A 23,345-nucleotide genomic window follows, 5' to 3' on the forward strand; every position below is an offset into this window, starting at 1 on the left:
CCATGCCAACAGCCTTGGAGAGCAGGCTACAGAGCCGGCTGCGGTCCCCAAGCAGCTGCAACCAAACGCACGCAGAGAGAGAGAGAGGGGTTAACTGCAGGTCCATGCACGCAGAGAGAGAGAGAGGGGTTAACTGCAGGTCCATGCACGCAGAGAGAGAGAGAGGTTAACTGCAGGTCCATGCACGCAGAGAGAGAGAGAGAGAGGTTAACTGCAGGTCCATGCACGCAGAGAGAGAGAGAGGGGTTAACTGCAGGTCCATGCACGCAGAGAGAGAGAGAGGTTAACTGCAGGTCCATGCACGCAGAGAGAGAGAGAGGGGTTAACTGCAGGTCCATGCACGCAGAGAGAGAGAGAGAGAGGTTAACTGCAGGCCCATGCACGCAGAGAGAGAGAGAGGGGTTAACTGCAGGCCCATGCACGCAGAGAGAGAGGGGTTAACTGCAGGCCCATGCACGCAGAGAGAGAGAGGGGTTAACTGCAGGCCCATGCACGCAGAGAGAAGGAGGGGTTAACTGCAGGCCCATGCACGCAGAGAAAGAGGGGTTAACTGCAGGCCCATGCACGCAGAGAGAGGGGTTAACTGCAGGCCCATGCACACAGAGAGAGGGGTTAACTGCAGGCCCATGCACGCAGAGAGAGAGAGGGGTTAACTGCAGGCCCATGCACGCAGAGAGAGAGAGAGGGGTTAACTGCAGGCCCATGCACGCAGAGAGAGAGAGGGGTTAACTGCAGGCCCATGCACGCAGAGAGAGAGAGAGGTTAACTGCAGGCCCATGCACGCAGAGAGAGAGAGGGGTTAACTGCAGGCCCATGCACGCAGAGAGAGAGAGGTTAACTGCAGGCCCATGCACGCAGAGAGAGAGAGGGGTTAACTGCAGGCCCATGCACGCAGAGAGAGAGAGAGGTTAACTGCAGGCCCATGCACGCAGAGAGAGAGAGATGTTAACTGCAGGCCCATGCACGCAGAGAGAGAGAGGGGTTAACTGCAGGCCCATGCATGCAGAGAGAGAGGGGTTAACTGCAGGTCCATGCACGCAGAGAGAGAGAGGGGTTAACTGCAGGCCCATGCACGCAGAGAGAGAGAGAGGTTAACTGCAGGCCCATGCACGCAGAGAGAGAGGGGTTAACTGCAGGCCCATGCACGCAGAGAGAGAGAGGGGTTAACTGCAGGCCCATGCACGCAGAGAGAGAGAGGGGTTAACTGCAGGCCCATGCACGCAGAGAGAGAGAGGTTAACTGCAGGCCCATGCACGCAGAGAGAGAGGGGTTAACTGCAGGTCCATGCACGCAGAGAGAGAGAGGGGTTAACTGCAGGCCCATGCACGCAGAGAGAGAGAGGGGTTAACTGCAGGCCCATGCACGCAGAGAGAGAGAGGGGTTAACTGCAGGCCCATGCACGCAGAGAGAGAGAGGGGTTAACTGCAGGCCAATGCACGCAGAGAGAGAGAGATGTTAACTGCAGGCCCATGCACGCAGAGAGAGAGAGATGTTAACTGCAGGTCCATGCACGCAGAGAGAGGGGTGAACTGCAGGCCCATGCACGCAGAGAGAGAGAGGGGTTAACTGCAGGCCCATGCACACAGAGAGAGGGGTTAACTGCAGGCCCATGCACGCAGAGAGAGAGAGGGGTTAACTGCAGCCCCATGCACGCAGAGAGAGAGAGGGGTTAACTGCAGGCCCATGCACGCAGAGAGAGAGAGGGGTTAACTGCAGGACAATGCAGGCAGAGAGAGAGAGGGGTTAAATCTCATCATTTTCTTAACTATAGATCTCCTTATGTCTTGCTTCAGTCCACGCCTGACAGGCCAGTGGACTCGCAAAAAAGTCAACCCCAAAAGCAGCCACAGCCTGTCTGTTTAACACATTCATATTGTGGAAGAAAATTCAACATACAGCATTAACAGCTGAACTGGGCTCAGACTATGTCAGAGGTCTTGTTTTTGATTGAGGGTGCTTTCACACTGGGGACCCGGGAGCAGAACCGAGCACACTTGTCCCCAGGTCCGGTTCGCTTGATGAGTGTGAATGTTGCATTCCGTGCCCGGGCGCGGAACAGCGAACCGGGACAGGGTCCACTTGAAAAGGTGGTCTGGGGAACGCTTTGGCGTGCCCGTGGACGGAACGGAACACAACCATACAGAACCTCGTTAGACAACACACGGGCGAAGATACACTCCAGGCGGAGTTGATGACGCAAGTGTTCCGTTCCGTTCCGGAGCACAGAAGGAATTTTGTAATGTGAAAGCTGACCAGTGAGAAAGCACCCTGAGTGGCTTCTGGATTTCTCCGAGGTGCCCATGCAAGCTCTAACATCTAACGTCTAACATGACATCATGTGTTGTTTTAATGTCAGCACAATCTGTACGTCCTTGGCAGATACATCAAGGACTGGTTCAATCTCTTCTGAAGAAGTGTGCTGCTGTGTGCATCTCTTCCTCTCATGAGACCCTTCTAATAAATATACATTATTACAAGTAAGACGAACATATCTTCCAACAACGGGTCAACAAGGGCTACAGTGAGGTGACTATACATCATGAAACCTTATATTGTTAATACTGTACATACTTAACAGTTAATACTGATAATACATATGTTGATTTTTTTTTGTTAAGTTGTGCCTTTATCAAACAGTTTTGATACTAACTTCAACATAATGTAGTAATTAGAAACTGAAAATTTAATGCATGTGTGTCACTACTGAGTGAGCATCAATGTGTGGAAACATACAGGCTGAGTCCATTGGCCTGTTAGGACTGGACTGGACTGGAGAACTGCACCCTGGCAACAGGACTTCAGTAGATCTATAGTGAAGCAGCTGATCTGTCATATTGGTGAGGATGGGTTGGTACGATAGAAAAAAAGTGTCCAGGTTGAAAATGGCTGCAGTTATGTTGTAACTTTTGGTGAGGGGTTTCACAGATCTGACCTCCTGCGTCAGGTGGACTCCATCGTTGGCAGTAGTGGCAACAGACTGACAGACAGGGTTCCCACACCTTCTTAAACATCACATTCAAGGACTTTTCCACGCCCAATTCCTTCAAATTCAAGTGGCGTAGTAACACGGCGTAGTTTGAGACACGGATCAAGCTTAATTACTGTTACAACACTGATCATTTGTACATTTTGCAGGCATAGCTGAAGGTCTGCTTAACGTTAGCTTTCTTTCTTTCTCGCTTGCTTCACGCCTGTTTAACCTGCATCATTGGACTTCAATCCGTCACGCACACACGTGACCGTCACGCTCTCTGGAGGCAGGGGGCACGTGAGACAAAGACGCACACCCGGTGGGAGAGACACAAGCAGACAGCAGAACGTAGCCTATTTACTAACGTTATGTTTAAAAAAATCTAAAGAACTTAAATTTATATTCTTGGACAAAATATATAAATTCAAACACTTTCAATGACCCATGTCCATTTAGTTTTTCCCCCAAAAAACCTCCACTGCTTGATTTCTTTTCTCAAATTCACAACCATCCAAGGATGTTAAGGACCTGTGGGAAGCGTGGACAAGAGACTCAGTGGGACTAGAGAGGAGACCATCTTGGTACCTGTGTGCGCAGCTGGGCGCAGCTCCTCTGGGAGTCGTGCAGCTGTGTCTCCAGCTCTCTCAGCAGCTGTCTCTGCACGGCCAGCTGCTCGTGCAGGGCAGTGTTCTTGGTCTGCATCTCAGCCAGCGCCTTCGGACTGTCTGCTGACTGAGGGAGAGACGACACGAAACACCTGGGTTACTGCTAGAGAACATCAGACTCAGGCCATGTCCACACGGAGACGGAAGCTATCCTTTTTTTTTTCGTTTCAGAAAAGTTTTCCATAAACATGGAAACGTTTCAAGAAATGTGTGTATCCACATGAAACCACTGAAACCGCTGTAGAATAACAGAGAAAGACAATCTCGTCAATAATGGCATACAACCTCTAGGGGCGCACAGTCTATAATGTGTATCTCACTGTAGCAGCAGCTTAAACCCTTGGCTTTTTGGGGAGGTTTGCCATGTCGATGAATAAAATGATTAAACCTACAGTATACAGGCAAATGCAGAGCTGTTCAGCAGGGCTGATGGTCTCCCTGTAGCCTACAATATAGAACGTTAACTATCGGTGACATTCCTGATATCATCCACTTCCATGATCTTTAGACATGTTGCAAACACATCCCAGCGTATTGGCCGCTCCTGCACATCACAGCACAGGCTAAATGATGCAACATAAATATACATTATATAAACTCATGGCATAAATGTGTTTTTATTGGAAAAAGTCGCGTCAAGTAAGCTAAAGTCTTGTTGGAGTGGACACGAGCGGATATCACAGACATCACAGTGCAACCGCGTGTTCCTCAAACCTCTCACTTCCCTATTCACGTTGTATTTACGAGGGCTATATATAGGGCAAGAGAGTATGTTGGTTACACTCAGGGTTTAGATTTCATTTCATTTCATTTTGTCCAATATTAAAATATTCCAGAATTGCATGTTGTATTAAAAATAAATATAATTTCTATCTAACACGTTAAGCCTGATTTTGTTTGTGTTATTGTAAAAATGTAGCCGCCGCTAAGCCTTCTGGGAAATATCCGATGAAGGGAGGGGAGGGGTGGATGGGTAGAGTCAGCTGTGTGGAGCCCTGAGGATGTTGTAGGCTACACGCTGTTCTCCGTGTCCACTTGTTGCTGACGGTGGTAATAGAGGAGCATTATATTTTGCTGCAAGATCCCCACTGCTGTAGCACGAACGTTACTGCCATGCTTGTTATTGTTGCTGGTGGAGAGAGGTGGGGCTATGGCGTCATCGTTTCAGGAAAGATGCGTATGGGTTGTAAACACGGAAATGCAAGGGTGGCGTCTTCAGATTTAATCACTCTGGGACCCGTTTTGAAAAATTAGCGTATACGGCCAGAACGTATAGTCCCAGAACGCGGTTCCATCTGGACGAAACGGCTATATGACAAAAAACTTTAGCGGATACACCTAAAGTCGTCTCCGTGTGGACATGGCCTCAGACCCCCTTCTCACCAAACGCGATAAACTCGAATGTACTCGCACTCGGCCCGTCAAGCCCTGCCCCGCTGCTGCAGCTTGGTTGGCTGCCTTGCCTATTTCCGTCTTCAATTGGTCTATTTCGGTTTTGGCCCCTCCTCTCGTCTTGTCGCTTGCGATGTCCTGACGCCAGGTATCCCAGCATGCTTTGCAAGCTGGTGAGCGACAGATGGCAGCAAGGGAAGGAGGGGCATTTCGAAATCGACCAATTGAAGATGTAAATACAGCAAGGCAGCCAACCACGCTGTAGCAGCGGGGCAGGGCTGACTGGGCGAGTGCGAGTACATGCGAGTTTATCGCGTTTGGTGTGTAGGGCCCGTTACACACTACAGTTTAGAGACACTGCGTGAAATAGGCCACGCCCATCACGGGGGGAAAGCTCTCCATTCACTACCATACACCAGCGTCATTTTCCTTGAACATAGCTAAAAGGATGAAGTGATTGTGGAATCACTGCACCAGGCAGGCGGCCCTGTTTGGAAAGTAATATTGTGATATGGTGTCTTTTCCTTGTTTTAAAGGCTGCATGACAGTAAAGTGACGACATTTTTGGACCTCACCAGACTGCTTTAGCTGTTCTATTATTTGCCTTTACCAACTTAGTCATAATATCCACATTACTGATGAATATTTATTTATTGTGATATTTGATTTTGGTCCAGTTGGCCCAGCACCTGCTACCCACTTGGTCACTGAACTGCCCCTCAATCACTTTACCAACCAAACTTTTATGTAAAGGATAAGTTCACCCAAAAATGGAAATTGGGTCATTATCTACTCACCCCCATGCTGATGGAAGGACAGGTGAAGTTTTTTACTCCACAAAACATTTGTGGAGTTTCACAGCAAAACGCCGTTGCAGAATTCTCCTAAACAATTGGGGGAAAAAGGGTGTCAATGTCGTCTTTTCAAGTCACCTTGGCATCTCAGGGCTTGTGGAGACTTGGATTACGGCAGATGAGCAGTACAGAACCATTGTATTTTTTTTTTTTTTATGTTTGAAAGTTGTACCCCATCCACTTCAATTGTGTAGGATGGTGTTTTGCTGTGACACTTCACAAATGTTTTGTGAGCAGATACTGACTGAATAATTTCTTTTTTAGTGAACTTATCCTTTAACCTTGTCTTCTTCTCCTCCACAGTGGCTCCTCACCTTGCCCGGTGGCGAGGTCGTGGCCGCCCGGCGGGCGAGTTCCTCCTCACACTCCCTGAGCCGGAGCTCCGCCTCGCCCCCCCGGGTGCGGGCCTCTTCCAGCTGCCTGTGGCTGTGGGCCAGCCGGCGGGTCGACTCCTCCAGCTGCCTCTGGATGCTCTCCTTCTCCAGCAGCTCCCGCTCCAGCTCGGCCAGCTGGCGCTCCCTCTGCCGGGCCTGGCTCTCCCAGAGAGACACCTCCCCCCGCAGGGCCTCCGCATCCTAAACAGTAACACTGGATTAGTAAGTGCACAAACTACATTCACACCCACTGTACAGACACACACACACACACACACACACACACACACACGCGTGCACACACAGACAGACACACACACACACACACACACACACACACACACACACACCTGGCTGTGGGGGCAGTCAGTGCAGCTGGAGGGGGCAGCAGAGTCCTGGCTGTGAAGCAGTGAGGCCTGGCATGACTTCAGCTCCTGCTTCAGACGCTCGTTCTCTACCACCAGCAGCTCCAGGTGCTTCTCCAGGTCTGTCGCCCCCTACAGGACACACACAGAGACACACGCACACACACACGAAAGAGGTATGGGATTAATAGTGTATGGATCAGAGCGAAGCAGCATCCCCCTACGCCCTTCCATCTTCCACTTCATTGTCAGTCGCTAAACAGCTGAAATATTTTATAATGATGTCATTAACGATCGAAATAAGGTGGGGAAAAAATGTGTGCACATATCGGTATCGGCATTGATCAAAAGAGTTGGAAAATATTGGTTATATCGGATATTGGCAAAACAGAAAATCCAATATGGTGCCTGATCCCACTGAGATATATTCAATCTTCTTACAGTCAATGGTGCATCTCTACTGGAGTGTGAGAGAGTGGCAGAGCAGAGTCCCTCCTCTGACTCCATCTTGTTCTGTCTCTTTCCCAAAGATCTCCCACAGATACTGTCCTACATCCAGCTCACACACCCCCAGAGAGCCACACGGTGTGAGCTTACACCTGCAAGGAGGGCTGTGTGTGTGTGTGTGTGTGTGTGTGTGTGTGTGTGTGTGTGTCTGTGTCTGTGTGTGTGTGTGTGTGTGTGTGTGTGTGTGTGTGTGTGTCTGTGTGTGTCTGTGTGTGTGTGTGTGTGTGTGTGTGTGTGTGTGTGTGTCTGTGTGTGTCTGTGTGTGTGTCTGTGTGTGTGTGTGTGTGTGCACATGCGTGTGTGTTTGTGTTATCTGGTTGAGGCTTTCCCAGGCTCACCCAGGCAGGAATGCGGGCTAGCTGACTCTATTGGCTAGTGTTCCCTCTCTCACTCTCTCTCTCCCCCCCTCTCTATCTCTCTCTCTCTCCCATCTCTCTCTCTCTGTCTCTCTCTCTCTCTCTCACCAGCTCAGAGCGCAGTCTCTCCACCTCCTGGGTCTGGTCCAACAGCTTCTCCTCCAGCTCCTCCACCTGACGACACCAAGTAGTCTCAATGAAATGAAAACATGTCTACAGCTTAGTGGATTCATCTATTAGTTGATTGACAGGAAATTAATCGCAAACTCTTTTTTTCTTATAACCGATGAATCATTTAGACCAGTGGTTCCCAAACTGGGGTACGTGTACCCCTAGGGGTACGTGGAGGTACTACAGGGGCCACTTGAGAGAAAGAGGAAAATGGAAAAAAATGTAAGAATAAATCATGAAAATAAATGAAATGTTTAAAAAAAATCTGCCCGGGAGGCACTAATTGCAACCCTTTCACTCCGTTTCTTATTTTGTAATGCTATATTCTTCAAAAGGTGGGTTAGGAAAAAGGATTCATTCATTGCATCATAGCTGTAGTTTTCTCTTGCAGTTTTCTAAGCCAATTGTTGTAGTCAGGTGAAGAGTTTACTTGGATTCAGAAATCAGGGAGAGCCAAAAAAGTTTGAGAGCCACTGGTTGAGACTAATTTGAAGAAAAATATTGTGTTTCTAAGACAGAGACGGGGGTGGAACAAACAGTTAATTTTTCTCCTTATTTGCCTGACTGAAAAATGCCATTTCTTGGTGTCAGAATGTTCTAAAGATATGTAGGTCCAGTATTATCTTTGGTGACGATGGGGCGAAATAATCCGTCATAATCCGTGCTCACGTTCACTTCTCACATTGGACTTTAGGACCTGCTGCTAATCTCCTAAAGGGGCAGGGCAGGCAGTGGCCACGCCCACATGACACAGGAACAGGAAATGAGTGGCAGACAGAGCATCTCGCTCTGATAAAGCATCTCTGTGCTCCTGTGTGTGAGTGTGACGGTGCAGATGATACCTGTGTGTGTGAGTGTGACGGTGCAGATGGTACCTGTGTGTGTGAGTGTGACGGTGCAGATGGTACCTGTGTGTGTGAGTGTGACGGTGCAGATGGTACCTGTGTGTGTGAGTGTGACGGTGCAGATGGTACCTGTGTGTGTGAGTGTGACGGTGCAGATGGTACCTGTGTGTGTGAGTGTGACGGTGCAGATGGTACCTGTGTGTGTGAGTGTGACGGTGCAGATGGTACCTGTGTGTGTGAGTGTGACGGTGCAGATGGTACCTGTGTGTGTGAGTGTGACGGTGCAGATGGTACCTGTGTGTGTGAGTGTGACGGTGCAGATGGTACCTGTGTGAGTGTGACGGTGCAGATGGTACCTGTGTGTGTGAGTGTGACGGTGCAGATGGTACCTGTGTGTGTGAGTGTGACGGTGCAGATGGCACCTGTGTGTGTGAGTGTGACGGTGCAGATGGTACCTGTGTGTGTGAGTGTGACGGTGCAGATGGTACCTGTGTGAGTGAGTGTGACGGTGCAGATGGTACCTGTGTGAGGGAGTGTGACGGTGCAGATGGTACCTGTGTGAGGGAGTGTGACGGTGCAGATGGTACCTGTGTGAGGGAGTGTGATGGTGCAGATGGTACCTGTGTGTGTGAGTGTGACGGTGCAGATGGTACCTGTGTGTGTGAGTGTGACGGTGCAGATGGTACCTGTGTGTGTGTGACGGTGCAGATGGTACCTGTGTGAGGGAGTGTGACGGTGCAGATGGTACCTGTGTGAGGGAGTGTGATGGTGCAGATGGTACCTGTGTGCGCAGCTGAGTAATGAGCTGCTCTCCCTCTAGACGGCTGACACACTCCGATGACTGCTCACCTACAGACACACACGCACACACACATGCACACGCACGCACACACGCACACACACACACACACACGCACGCACACGCACGCGCACGCGCACACGCGCACGCACACGCACACGCACACACACACACACACACGCACACACACACACACACACACACACACACACACACACACACACACACACACACACACACACACACACATTAGACTGTGCATCATGAAGAATGGCAGCCATATGGACAGACACAGGCAGTGAAATCCTCATTTCCAGCAAGGTTGTACCTCGATGTCAAGGTGGACTGAAAATAACCAAATACGTAGAAGACATTTGAGATGGGTCACAGTCCCGTAACAGAGTTGTTTTAGGGCACCGCTCCATTGCAGCCATCGAGAGTATGATGCCTTTAGTGAAACATGTTCCAACGCTCACGTTGTGTCTGATGGCTAAACCAGCACTTCTAGCAGACAATACAGTGTTGGGAAACAACAAGCAAAGGGCTTACCAGATATTTCCAATACATCTCTGGTATACTGAAATCTATACTGCCTTCATGATCGCTGTTACAGTAACGTAAATTCACTGATTATTACAACATCCTACTTATCCACCGGCACTTTCACTTTCTCCACAATCAACCAGGGTGTAAGGGTGCTTTCTCACTGGCGCCCCGGTACCGTTCCAGAGCACACTTGTCCCCAAATTGACCCCAGTTTCGGAACATTTGACGAGTGTGAACGTTGCGTTCCGTTGCGTTCTGCGCCCGGGCACGCAGCAGGGAACCGTGACAGGATCCACTTGAAAAGGTGGTCTGGGGAGCGCTATGGCGTGCCCGGGCACGGAACACTTGCGAGTGTGAAAGCCAACCGTTCTGAACCTCATAGACAACAAACGGAGAGAGGATAAACTCCAGGCATAGTTTGGTGATGTAAGTGCACTCTGTTCCGTTTCCGAGCGGGGAAGAAATGTTGTAATGTGAAAGCTGACCAGCGGGAGAGAGGGGAGGGGGGGGGGGTCCTTCCCGCGTGCGGAACAGAACAGAACGAAAACAATCGTTCCCAGTGAGAAAGCAGCATAAGTAACAGGCCTACGTGATGGAGAAGCAATGAAGCATGCGTCCATCTGTCTGTCTGTCCATCTGTCTCGTTTGCACCGGGATTTCCCCCCGCCTTGTCGGATATCGATGTCAAAAAATTCAAAAGGTTGAAATATTGATTGTATGCTGACGTCCAAACGAGTACGGTACTCGTGCCCATCCCTATTGTCAAGAAAGAAAGTCACAGAGTGGAGCTTTAACTTGGATTTGTTTCAATTCGTCTCCTGTGTGGAGAGGATTTCCCCCCGGTGACGCCACCAACAGAGAGAATGTGCTCTCCTCTGCTGGAGATTCCGGCTCTCTGATTTAGGCATGATATGAGTGTATTACAACATAATAATGTGTCTCAGCTTAGCGCTCACCGCTGGGCGGGGAAGGCAGCACCTCGTCCCGGGCGACGCTGCTCTTCTTCTCCTCCACTCTCTGCTGTGGACTCTGCTGCAGCTGCTGGAGCAGCAGGTGCCTCGTGACCTCCTCACTGCGCAGTCGAGCCTGGAACTCACACACTTTCTCCTGCAGAGTCTGTGTGCGTGCGTGCACACACACACACACACACACACACACACACACACACACACACACACGACACAGACACACACAAAGATGCATGAAAGACCCTGACAAGTCTCACGTGCAGCTAGGACTAAAATGCTATCTGTACGTGTTTTTCTAAGGCCACAGTACAGCAACACAGTATGACTTCACTGCTAATTTTATCGACGGGCATCTCTACACTACAGCTCCTCCAAGAGCGCCATCAATCAATCAGACTCAGCCAAGCATGCAGAGATGAGAAGAAGAGAGAGAACAAGAAGAGGGGAGAGAGAGAGGTAGAGCCACACTGAGTGAGCTACAGAGGACAGAGGAGCCAGTTACATGGGCAGCAGTCCAGCAGTAGGACCAGGTGACCTTCTGCAGATGACAGCGGCATGGAAAGATGGAGGTGAACGAGAGAGGAGGTAGAGAGAGAGAGAGAGAGAGAGGGGGTGGAGCAAACAGAAATGAGAAAAATCGAGCAGTAAGTGAACAGGGAAAAACAGACAACGGTACAACAAGATGGAGAACAGGAGGTTATGTTAAAGTCCCTGGAAACCAAAATCCACAAAAATGTTCTAACTATGTTATTTAGGGTCAGGTATTATTTAGGGTGTTAGTAATTGTGTCCCTCAGAAATTATTATACATTACTTTCAACCCAAAGCCTTAAAATCGACACTTTTCTACAAGATTGTACAAGGTACTTCCTCATTGAAGAGAGCAGTGCGTGAGGTGCTAAAATGCAGGAGCTTATGACGTCATAAGCTCTATATAACCTTTGTACACGCGCGCAACCCGCACCCACCCTCCTTTTGTCCGTTCTTTGCCCCCAGTGACAGCGCTGTCTGTCTGCCTGCCTCCCACTCTGTGTGCCTCTCTCTCTCTCTCTCTCTCTCTCTCTCTCTCTCTCTCTCTCTCTCTCTCTCTCTCTCTCTCTCTCTCTCTCTCTCTCTCTCTCTCTGTTTACCTTTCTCCCATTCTCTCTAGTGGTGACGCGAGGTTACTCACACTCACACAGTAGCGCTGTGCAGTCGCAGCAACCGTCTATCTCTCTCCCTCTCCAAGCAACGAACACACACACACACACACACACCGTGTGTGTTCGACAGACGCACTCGATCTCTCTTTCTCCGTCCCCCCCCCCCCCCCCCCTCTGTCTCTCTCTCTCTCGGAGACCTGCTGCAGACGGGACACGCCCACATAGTCCGCGGGATAAAATACACTCTAAAAACTAATTGATTCTCATGAGTTTTGCCATGACTGTCAAACCTAAATTTATATACTTTGCGACGTTCATCATCGTTCAAATTTGGCTGGTGGCTTATTAACATAGGGTCCTGTGATGTGATGGACTCAAAATGCTAAATAATAATAATAAAATATTTCTGGTTTCCAGGGACTTTAAATATCGTAAGGCATGTTAATGAAGCAATTAAGTAGTAAGCTAATGAATGCATTAACGAGCAAATTCTTTCTGTCAAGCTGCTCACCTCCCTTCACTCATCATCAATATGGACTCTATTTTAAACAGTCACTGAATGTATGAGCAATGCTAATGCTATCTTGCAATGCTATCTTGACTCCAACTGCCGACTCGCAGGGCCGTAGCCAGGGTTCCGAAATAGGGGAGGTCCAGCAAGGGGAGGAGGATTCGAAAAAATTTTGAGTTTTTTTTTCCCCCTTTTTTAGCCATATTTAGAGTAATATATAATTTTAAATCAACATTAGGATTATACTGTTGTGATGTCATTATTCAGTATATTCTCTTTCATGTCACCACCTGCTCAGCTCTCCTGTCAACATAATTGTAACTAACAAACACAAACTGTTTTAGCCAAATTCATATCAAAATGACACCTACAAACACAGGTACACAACCCAAGCCGTACACAACACACAAAGTCATCATCGATAATAAAAAAAACATACAGAGGGACATTTATTTATTCCTGATAGGAACGATTGAAAAATAAAATAAAATATATTATGTTGTTTTTAACTTTACACCACCTCTTTTTGTTACTTATTGGGTCATGAAACTGAAACCATGCATATAGCCACCTGCATACCTGACTTCGGGAGCTTGGCAATTGGCATCATGCATGATTAGCCAGTAGCATCCCAACGTGTCACACAGGTAACATTACTTAAGAGACAGACTAGACACTTACTTTCTTGGTTGTTGCTAAAAAATCTGTCAGTGTCACTCACTGTCTGTCGTTCACTCGCTCACTGTCTCGCAGCTCGCTCACCTTCAATTATCTCGCCAGGCAGACAGAGAGTCATCACTCACCACCATGCTGCTGCTCTCTCAGAATCAAGTTACCGCGGCCGCGGCGTCAGATGACTTCCTGCCTGACCTGCCTTTCGTTTCAAAATAAAAGAGATCCCGTGTTTTTCATGCTTTTCCATGCAGATTGTTTTATTTTTTTCTCTGAAATATTAGGGGAGGTCCGGACCTCCCCGTCCTCATAGCTAGCTACGGCCATGCTGCCGAGTTCTATAATAATAATCCTAAATAATCCTATAATAAGAATGCGAAGTCTGTCAATTGTGCTTGGCCGCTGTATGCCATTTTACATGCGATCGTGCTGAATCTTTCAGGAAGTGTCAAGAGCACCTAAATGGGCAAAAATGGCTAAGGAGTGGCCAAAAGTCAGGCTCAGCACCATGGAGAGCTCCATTCCTTAGCTACTGATGGAGCTCACCTGAGTGGAGGAGCACAGCTGAGCGGAGTTGAAATCAGCCAGGGAAGTGGACTATGAAAACCCTCTGGCCTGAATTGCTCGAGTGACATCACTTGATGAATCACTCACTGATGATATCACTATGCTCGAGTTACATCACTGATGACATCGCAATTGCTCAAGTCATCAGCCATGCCTTATTTAGACTCTGTGTCTTGTTTTGCACACGTGCGACAAGAGAGAGATAGACAAACTATGTTACATCGTTGTTGTCTGTTGTGGAAAACTAAAGTACGGTAACTAGGCTGTTTTGAAAATGTAAGGAGTAGAAAGTACAGATATTTCTGTTAAAATGTGGGGAGTATACGTAAAAAGTTGTCAGAAAAATAAATACTCCATAAAGTACAGATACCTGAAAATCCTACTTAAGTACAGTAACAAAGTATTTGTACTTAGTAACTTCCCATCTCTGGTATTCCGCTAGTATTATATTAATAGAAATACTAAATCAGTTTTTCCTCATTAATGCAAATTTATGCAGCAAGGCGCTCTGCAATCTAATCAGATCATCTCAAGAGGCTGAAGACACTATAGTCAAGACAACACACAGCAAATTCCCCAGTACAGAGACAAAAGTGTCCACTCAGCAAGTGTGTGCGTCTGTGTATGTGTGTGTGTGTGTGTGTGTGTGTGTGTGTCTGTGTGTGCGCGTGTGCGTGCGTGCGTGTGCGTGCGTGCGTGCGTGCGTGCGTGCGTGTGCGCGCGTGCGTGTGCGTGCGTGCGTGCGTGCGTGTGTGTGTGTGTGCGTGTGTGTGTGCGTGCATGCGTGGCGAGCATGCACCGTCTGATGGCTGCTGTCCCGTGCGACGTGCAGCCTGACAGACAGCTTCAGTCAGCTGGTGTCTCAGTTTGATGATGTCAGCAGCCGCAGGTCAGACTGCCTGTTTGGTCAAGTCAACGTCATTTCCATCATCACAGCAATCAGGATGATGTTCTTGTAAGTCCAGGGCACACTGGCACAAGGCACATGGCACAGGGCACACTGGCACAAGGCACATGGCACAGGGCACACTGGCACAGGGCACATGGCACAGAGCACAGGGCACAGGGCACAGGGCACATGGCACAGTGGCACATGGCACAGAGCACAGGGCACAGAGCACAGGGCACATGGCACAGTGGCACATGGCACAGAGCACAGGGCACAGGGCACAGGGCACATGGCACAGTGGCACATGGCACAGAGCACAGGGCACAGAGCACAGGGCACATGGCACAGTGGCACATGGCACAGAGCACAGGGCACAGGGCACAGTGGCACATGGCACAGTGGCACATGGCACAGAGCACAGGGCACAGAGCACAGGGCACACTGGCACATGGCACATGGCACAGGGCCAAATGATTCATCCCTCAAAATGCAATCCAACTCAGTCCAGAGGTGTCAGAGATCTAGTTTGATGAATGGGGGCGGGGCAAGTGCACAAGGGCATTCAGGACTTGAATTTTAGTAGTCACCGACTACTCCCAAAAGGCAGGCGACTAGTGGAATAGTCATTGGAGAGAATATAAACTTTTTGACGGTGAGCTGCAAAAACTGTTGCCGAGGGCTTTTACTGTATGGTGAAGTCTGAACTTTGCTTGGGTGACTCTCACCTGTATTCACCTTATTCTTTGCCCATACAAGGACGCTTCTGCATGACGTCATTTTGTAATCGTCTTTCCGGTTTTAGACACAGAAGTAGAGTACGCCTACCACAGTCATTTTTAGACTTGGCAAAAAGCTGTTTTCAAGCAAAAACAAACTGTTTTAAAGTTTTAATATTTTCGGGTGAGAACGTAACATATATGTGACCAGTTTATCAGAATAACGCCTATTTGGAAATATTTAACGAGCAGCGAGGACCGGGAGCGCTGGCTGTGCTGCTGACACCGGTCGGACCAGCCATCTGTCAAACCCTACTGTAGTTAGGCTACTGGCAGTGAGAAAACACTGTCGAAGTGCTTTTGTAACTAACGTTAAATGCCGATCGGGTACAGCCATCGGCTCCTCGCAGCAGTAACGCTATGAACATGTAACTGAAGTTGGCTGCAGTGTAGCTTCTGAATGTTGCCAAACTTCATTCATTATTATACTGACGTTTTGTTTTGAAATTGGCCGCCAACTAGCGCTCAACCGGAATAACAAATACACGGAAGAGAGAAAAGTGGGCGTGGTGAATAAGGTGAATAAATTTAGCTTGAGTGTCTCACCTGTATGAACTTAGCTCGAGTGTGTCTCACCTGTATGAGCAGCTGCTGGCTGGGCGGGTTGGTGTCAGTAAGCGTGGTGGCGCTCAGAGAGGGGCGCTGGGCGAAGGCGGTGGGCGGCAGAGACAAGAAGGAGCCGTCCTCCTCACCATCACTCATCAGGAAGTCCACTGAGCTCGCTACAGACGCAGCAGAGAGACAAGACAGTCAGGAAGTACAATGAGCTCGCTACAGACACAGCACAGACAGACAGTCACTACAGACACACAGGAGGGACACACAGACTCAACATGTCAAGAGAGTGGTGTGGTTTTGTGTTCACTAGTGGTACTGACAAATAATCAGATTGCAATAATTTTGCTGGATATATATTTCAATAGAGTAAGCAAACAGATTTCTCTATTATTTGAATTTTGAATACGGTCACGGTTGGATTGGTCGGCAGCCATGTCTATCACATGTTTGAGCAGATGATTGGTTATGTGCCTAGCTTAGCTCGTGAGTGACCATAAAACATTCTGTTTTGTGCAAAACCCAAAAATAACGGGGGAAGAAGGGTCAAATGTGTTATTCTCCAACCCCCCCCAGATCTCACGTTCTGTTTCATTCCACATACAGTATCATATGAACTCCAAGCAGACCCCAGTCATTTCACCGTTGGCCGTTTATGATGTCAACGACGAGGCAGGTGCCTGATTGGTCCGTGGACTGAAAACACGGTCCCCGCAGAATGAAACAGAACGTGAGTTCACGTGACGGGATGGTTTAGCAGGATAATTGTGATCACTGATTTTTCTTTTCATTTTTCTTGGTGTACAAGTTCCTAACTTGCCTTTTCCAGGCAGAGATTTAAACTGAATCAACTGAAACCTCTCTACATTTGTTTGTTTTTGTTTGTTCAACCTGTATTTACCCAAATTAGCCTCTCTCTCTCTCTCTCTCTCTCTCTCTCTCTCTCTCTCTCTCTCTCTCTCTCTCTCTCTCTCTCTCTCTCTCTCTCTCTCTCTCTCTCTCTCTCTCTCTCTCTCTCTCTCTCTCTCTCTCTCTGTTTACCTTTCTCCCATTCTCTCCATTCCTGGCTTTCTCCCAGAGCCAGAAATGGAGCCCTTCATGTCTGCCAGGTTGAGTGAATACCATGGAAACCAGCAGAACCAGATAATGCCTGATAACAGCCGGTCACACATTAACCTACCAAGGTGTGTGTGTGTGTGTGTGTGTGTGTGACGTGTGTGTGTGTCTGTGTGTGTGTGTGTGTGTGTGTGGTGTGTGTGTGTGTGTGTGTGTGTGTGTGTGTGTGTGTGTGTGTGTGTGACGTGTGTGTGGGTGTGTGTGTGTGTGTGTGTGTGTCTGTGTGTGTGTGTGTGTGTGTGTGTGTGTGTGTGTGGTAACGGGTTTTCAAGTCTACCGGGGCCCCAATCTTATCAACCAGGGAACAATCAGCACAGTGTCGCCCAGTGGGAGCTGGCCAGCAGAAGCACCGTCTCTAAGTATTAAGCAGAATTAACGAACACACGAACACACGTCACACACACACACACACACACACACACACACTCTTTGTGTTAGCACACACCGGCGCTTAACTGACGGCAAATCTCATTTACTCCCAGGCACACACACCAAAACAAACAGCACATTGAATGAAACGCAACACGTCCAACCTAGAACACACACACACACACACACACACACACACACACACACACACACACACACACACACATTAAAGACAGAAGCCTGAGACACTCACACGTGCTGCTGCAAAGTGGCTGACACCTCTTTTGTCTCAGTGTAAATGTAATGTAGTGGGTCTGACTCTGTGTCATGTTGTCTCAGTGTAAATGTAATGTAGTGGGTCTGACTCTGTGTCATGTTGTCACAGTGTAAATGTAATGTAGTGGGTCTGACTCTGTGTCATGTTGTCACAGTGTAAATGTAATGTAGTGGGTCTGACTCTGTGTCGTGTTGTCTCAGTGTAAATATAATGTAGTGGGTCTGACTCTGTGTCATGTTGTCTCAGTGTAAATATAATGTAGTGGGTCTGACTCTGTGTCATGTTGTCACAGTGTAAATATAATGTAGTGGGTCTGACTCTGTGTCATGTTGTCACAGTGTAAATTTAATATAGTGGGTCTGACTCTGTGTCATGTTGTCTCAGTGTAAATGTAATGTAGTGGCTCTGACTCTGTGTCATGTTGTCACAGTGTAAATTTAATATAGTGGCTCTGACTCTGTGTCATGTTGTCACAGTGTAAATTTAATATAGTGGGTCTGACTCTGTGTCATGTTGTCTCAGTGTAAATGTAATGTAGTGGGTCTGACTCTGTGTCATGTTGTCTCAGTGTAAATGTAATGTAGTGGCTCTGACTCTGTGTCATGTTGTCACAGTGTAAATTTAATATAGTGGCTCTGACTCTGTGTCATGTTGTCACAGTGTAAATGTAATGTAGTGGGTCTGACTCTGTGTCATGTTGTCACAGTGTAAATTTAATATAGTGGCTCTGACTCTGTGTCATGTTGTCACAGTGTAAATGTAATGTAGTGGGTCTGACTCTGTGTCATGTTGTCTCAGTGTAAATGTAATATAGTGGGTCTGACTCTGTGTCATGTTGTCACAGTGTAAATGTAATGTAGTGGCTCTGACTCTGTGTCATGTTGTCACAGTGTAAATTTAATATAGTGGGTCTGACTCTGCATCATGTCTCAGTGTAAATGTAATGTAGTGGGTCTGACTCTGTGTCATGTTGTCTCAGTGTAAATGTAATGTAGTGGCTCTGACTCTGTGTCATGTTGTCACAGTGTAAATTTAATATAGTGGGTCTGACTCTGTGTCATGTTGTCTCAGTGTAAATGTAATGTAGTGGGTCTGACTCTGTGTCATGTTGTCACAGTGTAAATGTAATGTAGTGGGTCTGACTCTGTGTCATGTTGTCACAGTGTAAATGTAATGTAGTGGCTCTGACTCTGTGTCATGTTGTCCCAGTGTAAATGTAATGTAGTGGCTCTGACTCTGTGTCATGTTGTCACAGTGTAAATGTAATGTAGTGGGTCTGACTCTGTGTCATGTTGTCACAGTGTAAATGTAATGTAGTAGGGGTGGGAGAAAAAATCGATTCACCTAAGTATCGCGATTTTTAATGTCACGATTTTTTGAATCGATCTTTTATTCCAGAATCGATAATCGCATGTTTTATGTTTATGTATGAAATGCTCCCACTTTCATCAATCACATAGAGCGCTTCCCTCTGCTCCGTGGCTCATACAGCCAATCATGTACCTTGTTAGTACAAGTGACACGGAAATAGCCAATCATTTAACAGACAAACTCCGAGTTCACCCGCCCCATGACCCGCCCCCACTCACACACAGCAAATCATATCCTTTGATCCAGAGCTGAGAGTCCCAACATTTCCTGGCTGCAGCACTGTCGAGTTGCAGGAAAATAGACAGTTTGTGTTGTACTCTGAAAGGGTTTCCACCCCCTTGAATCAAATTGTACATTATCAGCTTTATTTTAGCAAGAAAAAGTAGCGCAAGACCCATTCCTGGCTAATGATTGAGTCTCGCATTTTGGTCCTCCGCTGACGCCACTCGTTTGATCTCACCCGGCGTTACAAATAATTCGATGTGGTTGAGTTTCAATTCGTGTTAACGTAACGTGTCAACATGTATCCTATCTGCGCCCGGGAAATTAACGTTAATGTTAAGACACCAATTTCACAAATACGGACGTCTGCAACGTTACTTTACGGAATGGCATCCGCAGCTCAATTCGCTTCTGTCAGCAGAGACAAAGTTGAACTGTTGGAAAGGATTTACTTGTACTTTGGGACAGGAAGAATAACTAATTGTGTCATCTATTGAGCACACAGCTTATGACTTTATGTCTTCTGCTTGGGCGGAGAGTCTTGATGCGTATATAAAACTGATATGGAGAAATGTACCGCATTTTCAGCGAGGCAAGGCTTTTTCTCGTCCAACCAGCGGCGCGCGGTCCCCAGCGCGGTCGCCCTCCAGCCCTACAGCCTATGGCATATTTGTAGCAGCAAAACCCAGGCTTTTCCACACCTCTGATTCACCTAACGTTAACACTACAACCCTGAAATACACGTTACCAAACGTTCTTTTAGAAGGCTGGCAACGTTAGGCTGTCATCAAAGTAAAACGTCACCATGTCTGTAAATTACTGCTTGCAGTTGCACTCATGTCTGTGTGTGTGTGACAAATTAGACCTACCTGTGTGCCTTGAAAATAAGGTGGTTCAAAATAAAGTGGCTAAATGCAACCTTTTCCTTCTCATGTTTTTTGTTTATTAATTAAAATTATCAATAATTATCGATATAGACTGATATGAAAGATGTTATATCAATATACTTTTTAACTATATCGCCCAGCCCTACTCATGCTATAATATACAGTCTCTAGAAGTGTATGATTCAACTTTTCCCATGTTCTAATCTAGTGTAAAAAAAACAAACTGAAAAAAGAAAAGAAAAAAGAAACAAAAATCGCAATAAATCGTAATATCGAATCGCAATAATCGTAGAATCGCAATAGTTAAGAATCGCAATATATATCGAATCGGCACCCAAGTATCGTGATAGTATCGAATCGGGAGATAAGTGAATCGGCACAGCCCTATAATGTAGTGGCTCTGACTCTGTGTCATGTTGTCACAGTGTAAATGTAATGTAGTGGCTCTGACTCTGTGTCATGTTGTCTCAGTGTAAATATAATGTAGTGGGTCTGACTCTGTGTCATGTTGTCACAGTGTAAATATAATGTAGTGGGTCTGACTCTGTGTCATGTTGTCACAGTGTAAATATAATGTAGTGGGTCTGACTCTGTGTCATGTTGTCACAGTGTAAATATAATGTAGTGGGTCTGACTCTGTGTCATGTTGTCACAGTGTAAATGTAATGTAGTGGGTCTGACTCTGTGTCATGTTGTCACAGTGTAAATGTAATGTAGTGGCTCTGACTCTGTGTCATGTTGTCACAGTGTAAATGTAATGTAGTGGCTCTGACTCTGTGTCATGTTGTCACAGTGTAAATGTAATGTAGTGGCTCTGACTCTGTGTCATGTTGTCACAGTGTAAATGTAATGTAGTGGCTCTGACTCTGTGTCATGTTGTCACAGTGTAAATGTAATGTAGTGGCTCTGACTCTGTGTCATGTTGTCACAGTGTAAATGTAATGTAGTGGCTCTGACTCTGCATCATGTTGTCTCAGTGTAAATATAATGTAGTGGGTCTGACTCTGTGTCATGTTGTCACAGTGTAAATATAATGTAGTGGGTCTGACTCTGTGTCATGTTGTCACAGTGTAAATATAATGTAGTGGGTCTGACTCTGTGTCATGTTGTCACAGTGTAAATGTAATGTAGTGGCTCTGACTCTGCATCATGTTGTCACAGTGTAAATGTAATGTAGTGGCTCTGACTCTGTGTCATGTTGTCACAGTGTAAATGTAATGTAGTGGCTCTGACTCTGCATCATGTTGTCACAGTGTAAATGTAATGTAGTGGCTCTGACTCTGTGTCATGTTGTCACAGTGTAAATGTAATGTAGTGGCTCTGACTCTGCATCATGTTGTCACAGTGTAAATATAATGTAGTGGGTCTGACTCTGTGTCATGTTGTCACAGTGTAAATGTAATGTAGTGGCTCTGACTCTGTGTCATGTTGTCACAGTGTAAATATAATGTAGTGGCTCTGACTCTGCATCATGTTGTCTCAGTGTAAATATAATGTAGTGGCTCTGACTCTGTGTCGTGTTGTCACAGTGTAAATGTAATGTAGTGGCTCTGACTCTGCATCATGTTGTCTCAGTGTAAATATAATGTAGTGGCTCTGACTCTGTGTCGTGTTGTCACAGTGTAAATGTAATGTAGTGGCTCTGACTCTGCATCATGTTGTCTCAGTGTAAATATAATGTAGTGGCTCTGACTCTGTGTCGTGTTGTCACAGTGTAAATGTAATGTAGTGGCTCTGACTCTGCATCATGTTGTCTCAGTGTAAATATAATGTAGTGGCTCTGACTCTGTGTCGTGTTGTGTAGAAGACAAGGACACACTAACTGTGTCTCTCTGCAATGCATTTGCTAACAAAAAGCAACAGCAACAAAGAAGAAGTAAATCCAATGGAAGTGCATCAAGTGCAGTTCGTAAATTTAAAATGCTCGCTATACTTCTGGCGATAACCCCCAATATTTCTCATTATGGAAAGGTGTCTAACCTTAACATGAAAACCCATGTACTTATTACACAATTTCATAAGGAAGTGTCGCTTTGCAACACTTAAGGAACATAAGAACCATGACAGCGGAAATGTTAACCCGCATCCTTCAAAATAAAAGCATGTACTTCGATCCATATACGATTCATCCAAAAGGCAGAATGCCCTGCTCATAATATAGCAAACATCAGCCTACTACATAAACACACCGCTGCACTCTGAGACACACACAGACACACACACACACACACACACACACACACATCAGGGAGACTCACCTGTGGACAGTCGAGCCTAAAACCAGAATATGACCCCGTTAGCCTCGTCCGTCCCATTTGACATCTGACCCATTTGACATCTTTCATCCCCGATATGTGACTTTAGACTTTAGTGTGTTGTCTCTGGTCTGCTGTCTCTCTCTCTCTCTCTCTCTCTCTGCACAACCGGTGCTCTGCCTCTCTACCATCACCTTGACTGCAAGTGTTTTACTGCAGGGGAGATGCAGCGACACACACATGCACACACACACACACACACACACACACAGACACACGTGCGCACGCACACGCACACACACACACCCCACAATAGCCCCAGTGTTTGTTAACCTGCCCCCACCGGACTCAGACTGTAGCAGTAAGGAGATCAGCTTCAGAGTTTTGCTAAACAATCGAAAGAGAGAAAGAGAGAAAGAGAGAAAGAGAGAAAGAGAGAAAGAGAGAAGGAATGAACGAACGAAAGATAAATCTCACCTCTCCTTCCTCCGACAGGCAGACTGATCGCTCATGCTCTCCCAGACACACAAACCTTTTCGTCTTTTTGACAGTCGAGGCCGAACTGTTTAAGAAGAGCAGGTCTGAGTCACGTCTCCTCCACATCCACACACACGTTTCCTTCCCTCTCATTCATTCAGCCCTCTCTCTCTCACACACACTCTCTCTCTCTCTCCTGTCATGCCAAAAATGCAGCTACACCGGTTTCGCCCCGCCTCCCTCCACGCATGAGGGACAGCCTCACCGTCCAATGAGATGTCTGTCTTCCAGAGCTCCTGCAGGCAGGGGGCGTGGCCGAGGTCCCAGGTCTTTCGTGTTCCGAACATGACCGCCGGGCAGAGCAGAGCGCTGGACCGCTGGACCCGCTGCACCAGAGGAGAGGAGAGGAGAGGAGAGAGCGCAGTGTTAACACTGATTCAGCTGCTT

At 47.2% G+C, this 23,345-nt stretch overlaps 1 protein-coding gene across 1 annotated transcript in view; it reads right to left on the bottom strand.

The window, feature by feature from the left end:
- The window catches only part of kifc3 (kinesin family member C3), a 36,702-nt gene extending 13,682 nt beyond the window's left edge, over positions 1–23,020 (bottom strand). The window contains exons 1-8 of the mRNA XM_083652608.1: positions 22,899–23,020; positions 15,946–16,091; positions 10,802–10,961; positions 9,282–9,349; positions 7,593–7,658; positions 6,607–6,753; positions 6,197–6,457; positions 3,557–3,703 (exon numbers count right to left, since the gene is read on the bottom strand). Of these exons, the coding sequence (XP_083508734.1) occupies positions 3,557–3,703; positions 6,197–6,457; positions 6,607–6,753; positions 7,593–7,658; positions 9,282–9,349; positions 10,802–10,961; positions 15,946–16,071 (975 nt within the window). The 5' untranslated portion in view covers positions 16,072–16,091; positions 22,899–23,020. The remainder of the gene's footprint in view (positions 1–3,556; positions 3,704–6,196; positions 6,458–6,606; positions 6,754–7,592; positions 7,659–9,281; positions 9,350–10,801; positions 10,962–15,945; positions 16,092–22,898) is intronic.
- Between the last annotated feature and the right edge of the window lie 325 nt (positions 23,021–23,345).

This window comes from Poromitra crassiceps, assembly GCF_964638095.1.
Source record: "Poromitra crassiceps genome assembly, chromosome: 16".
NCBI lineage: Eukaryota > Metazoa > Chordata > Actinopteri > Beryciformes > Melamphaidae > Poromitra > Poromitra crassiceps.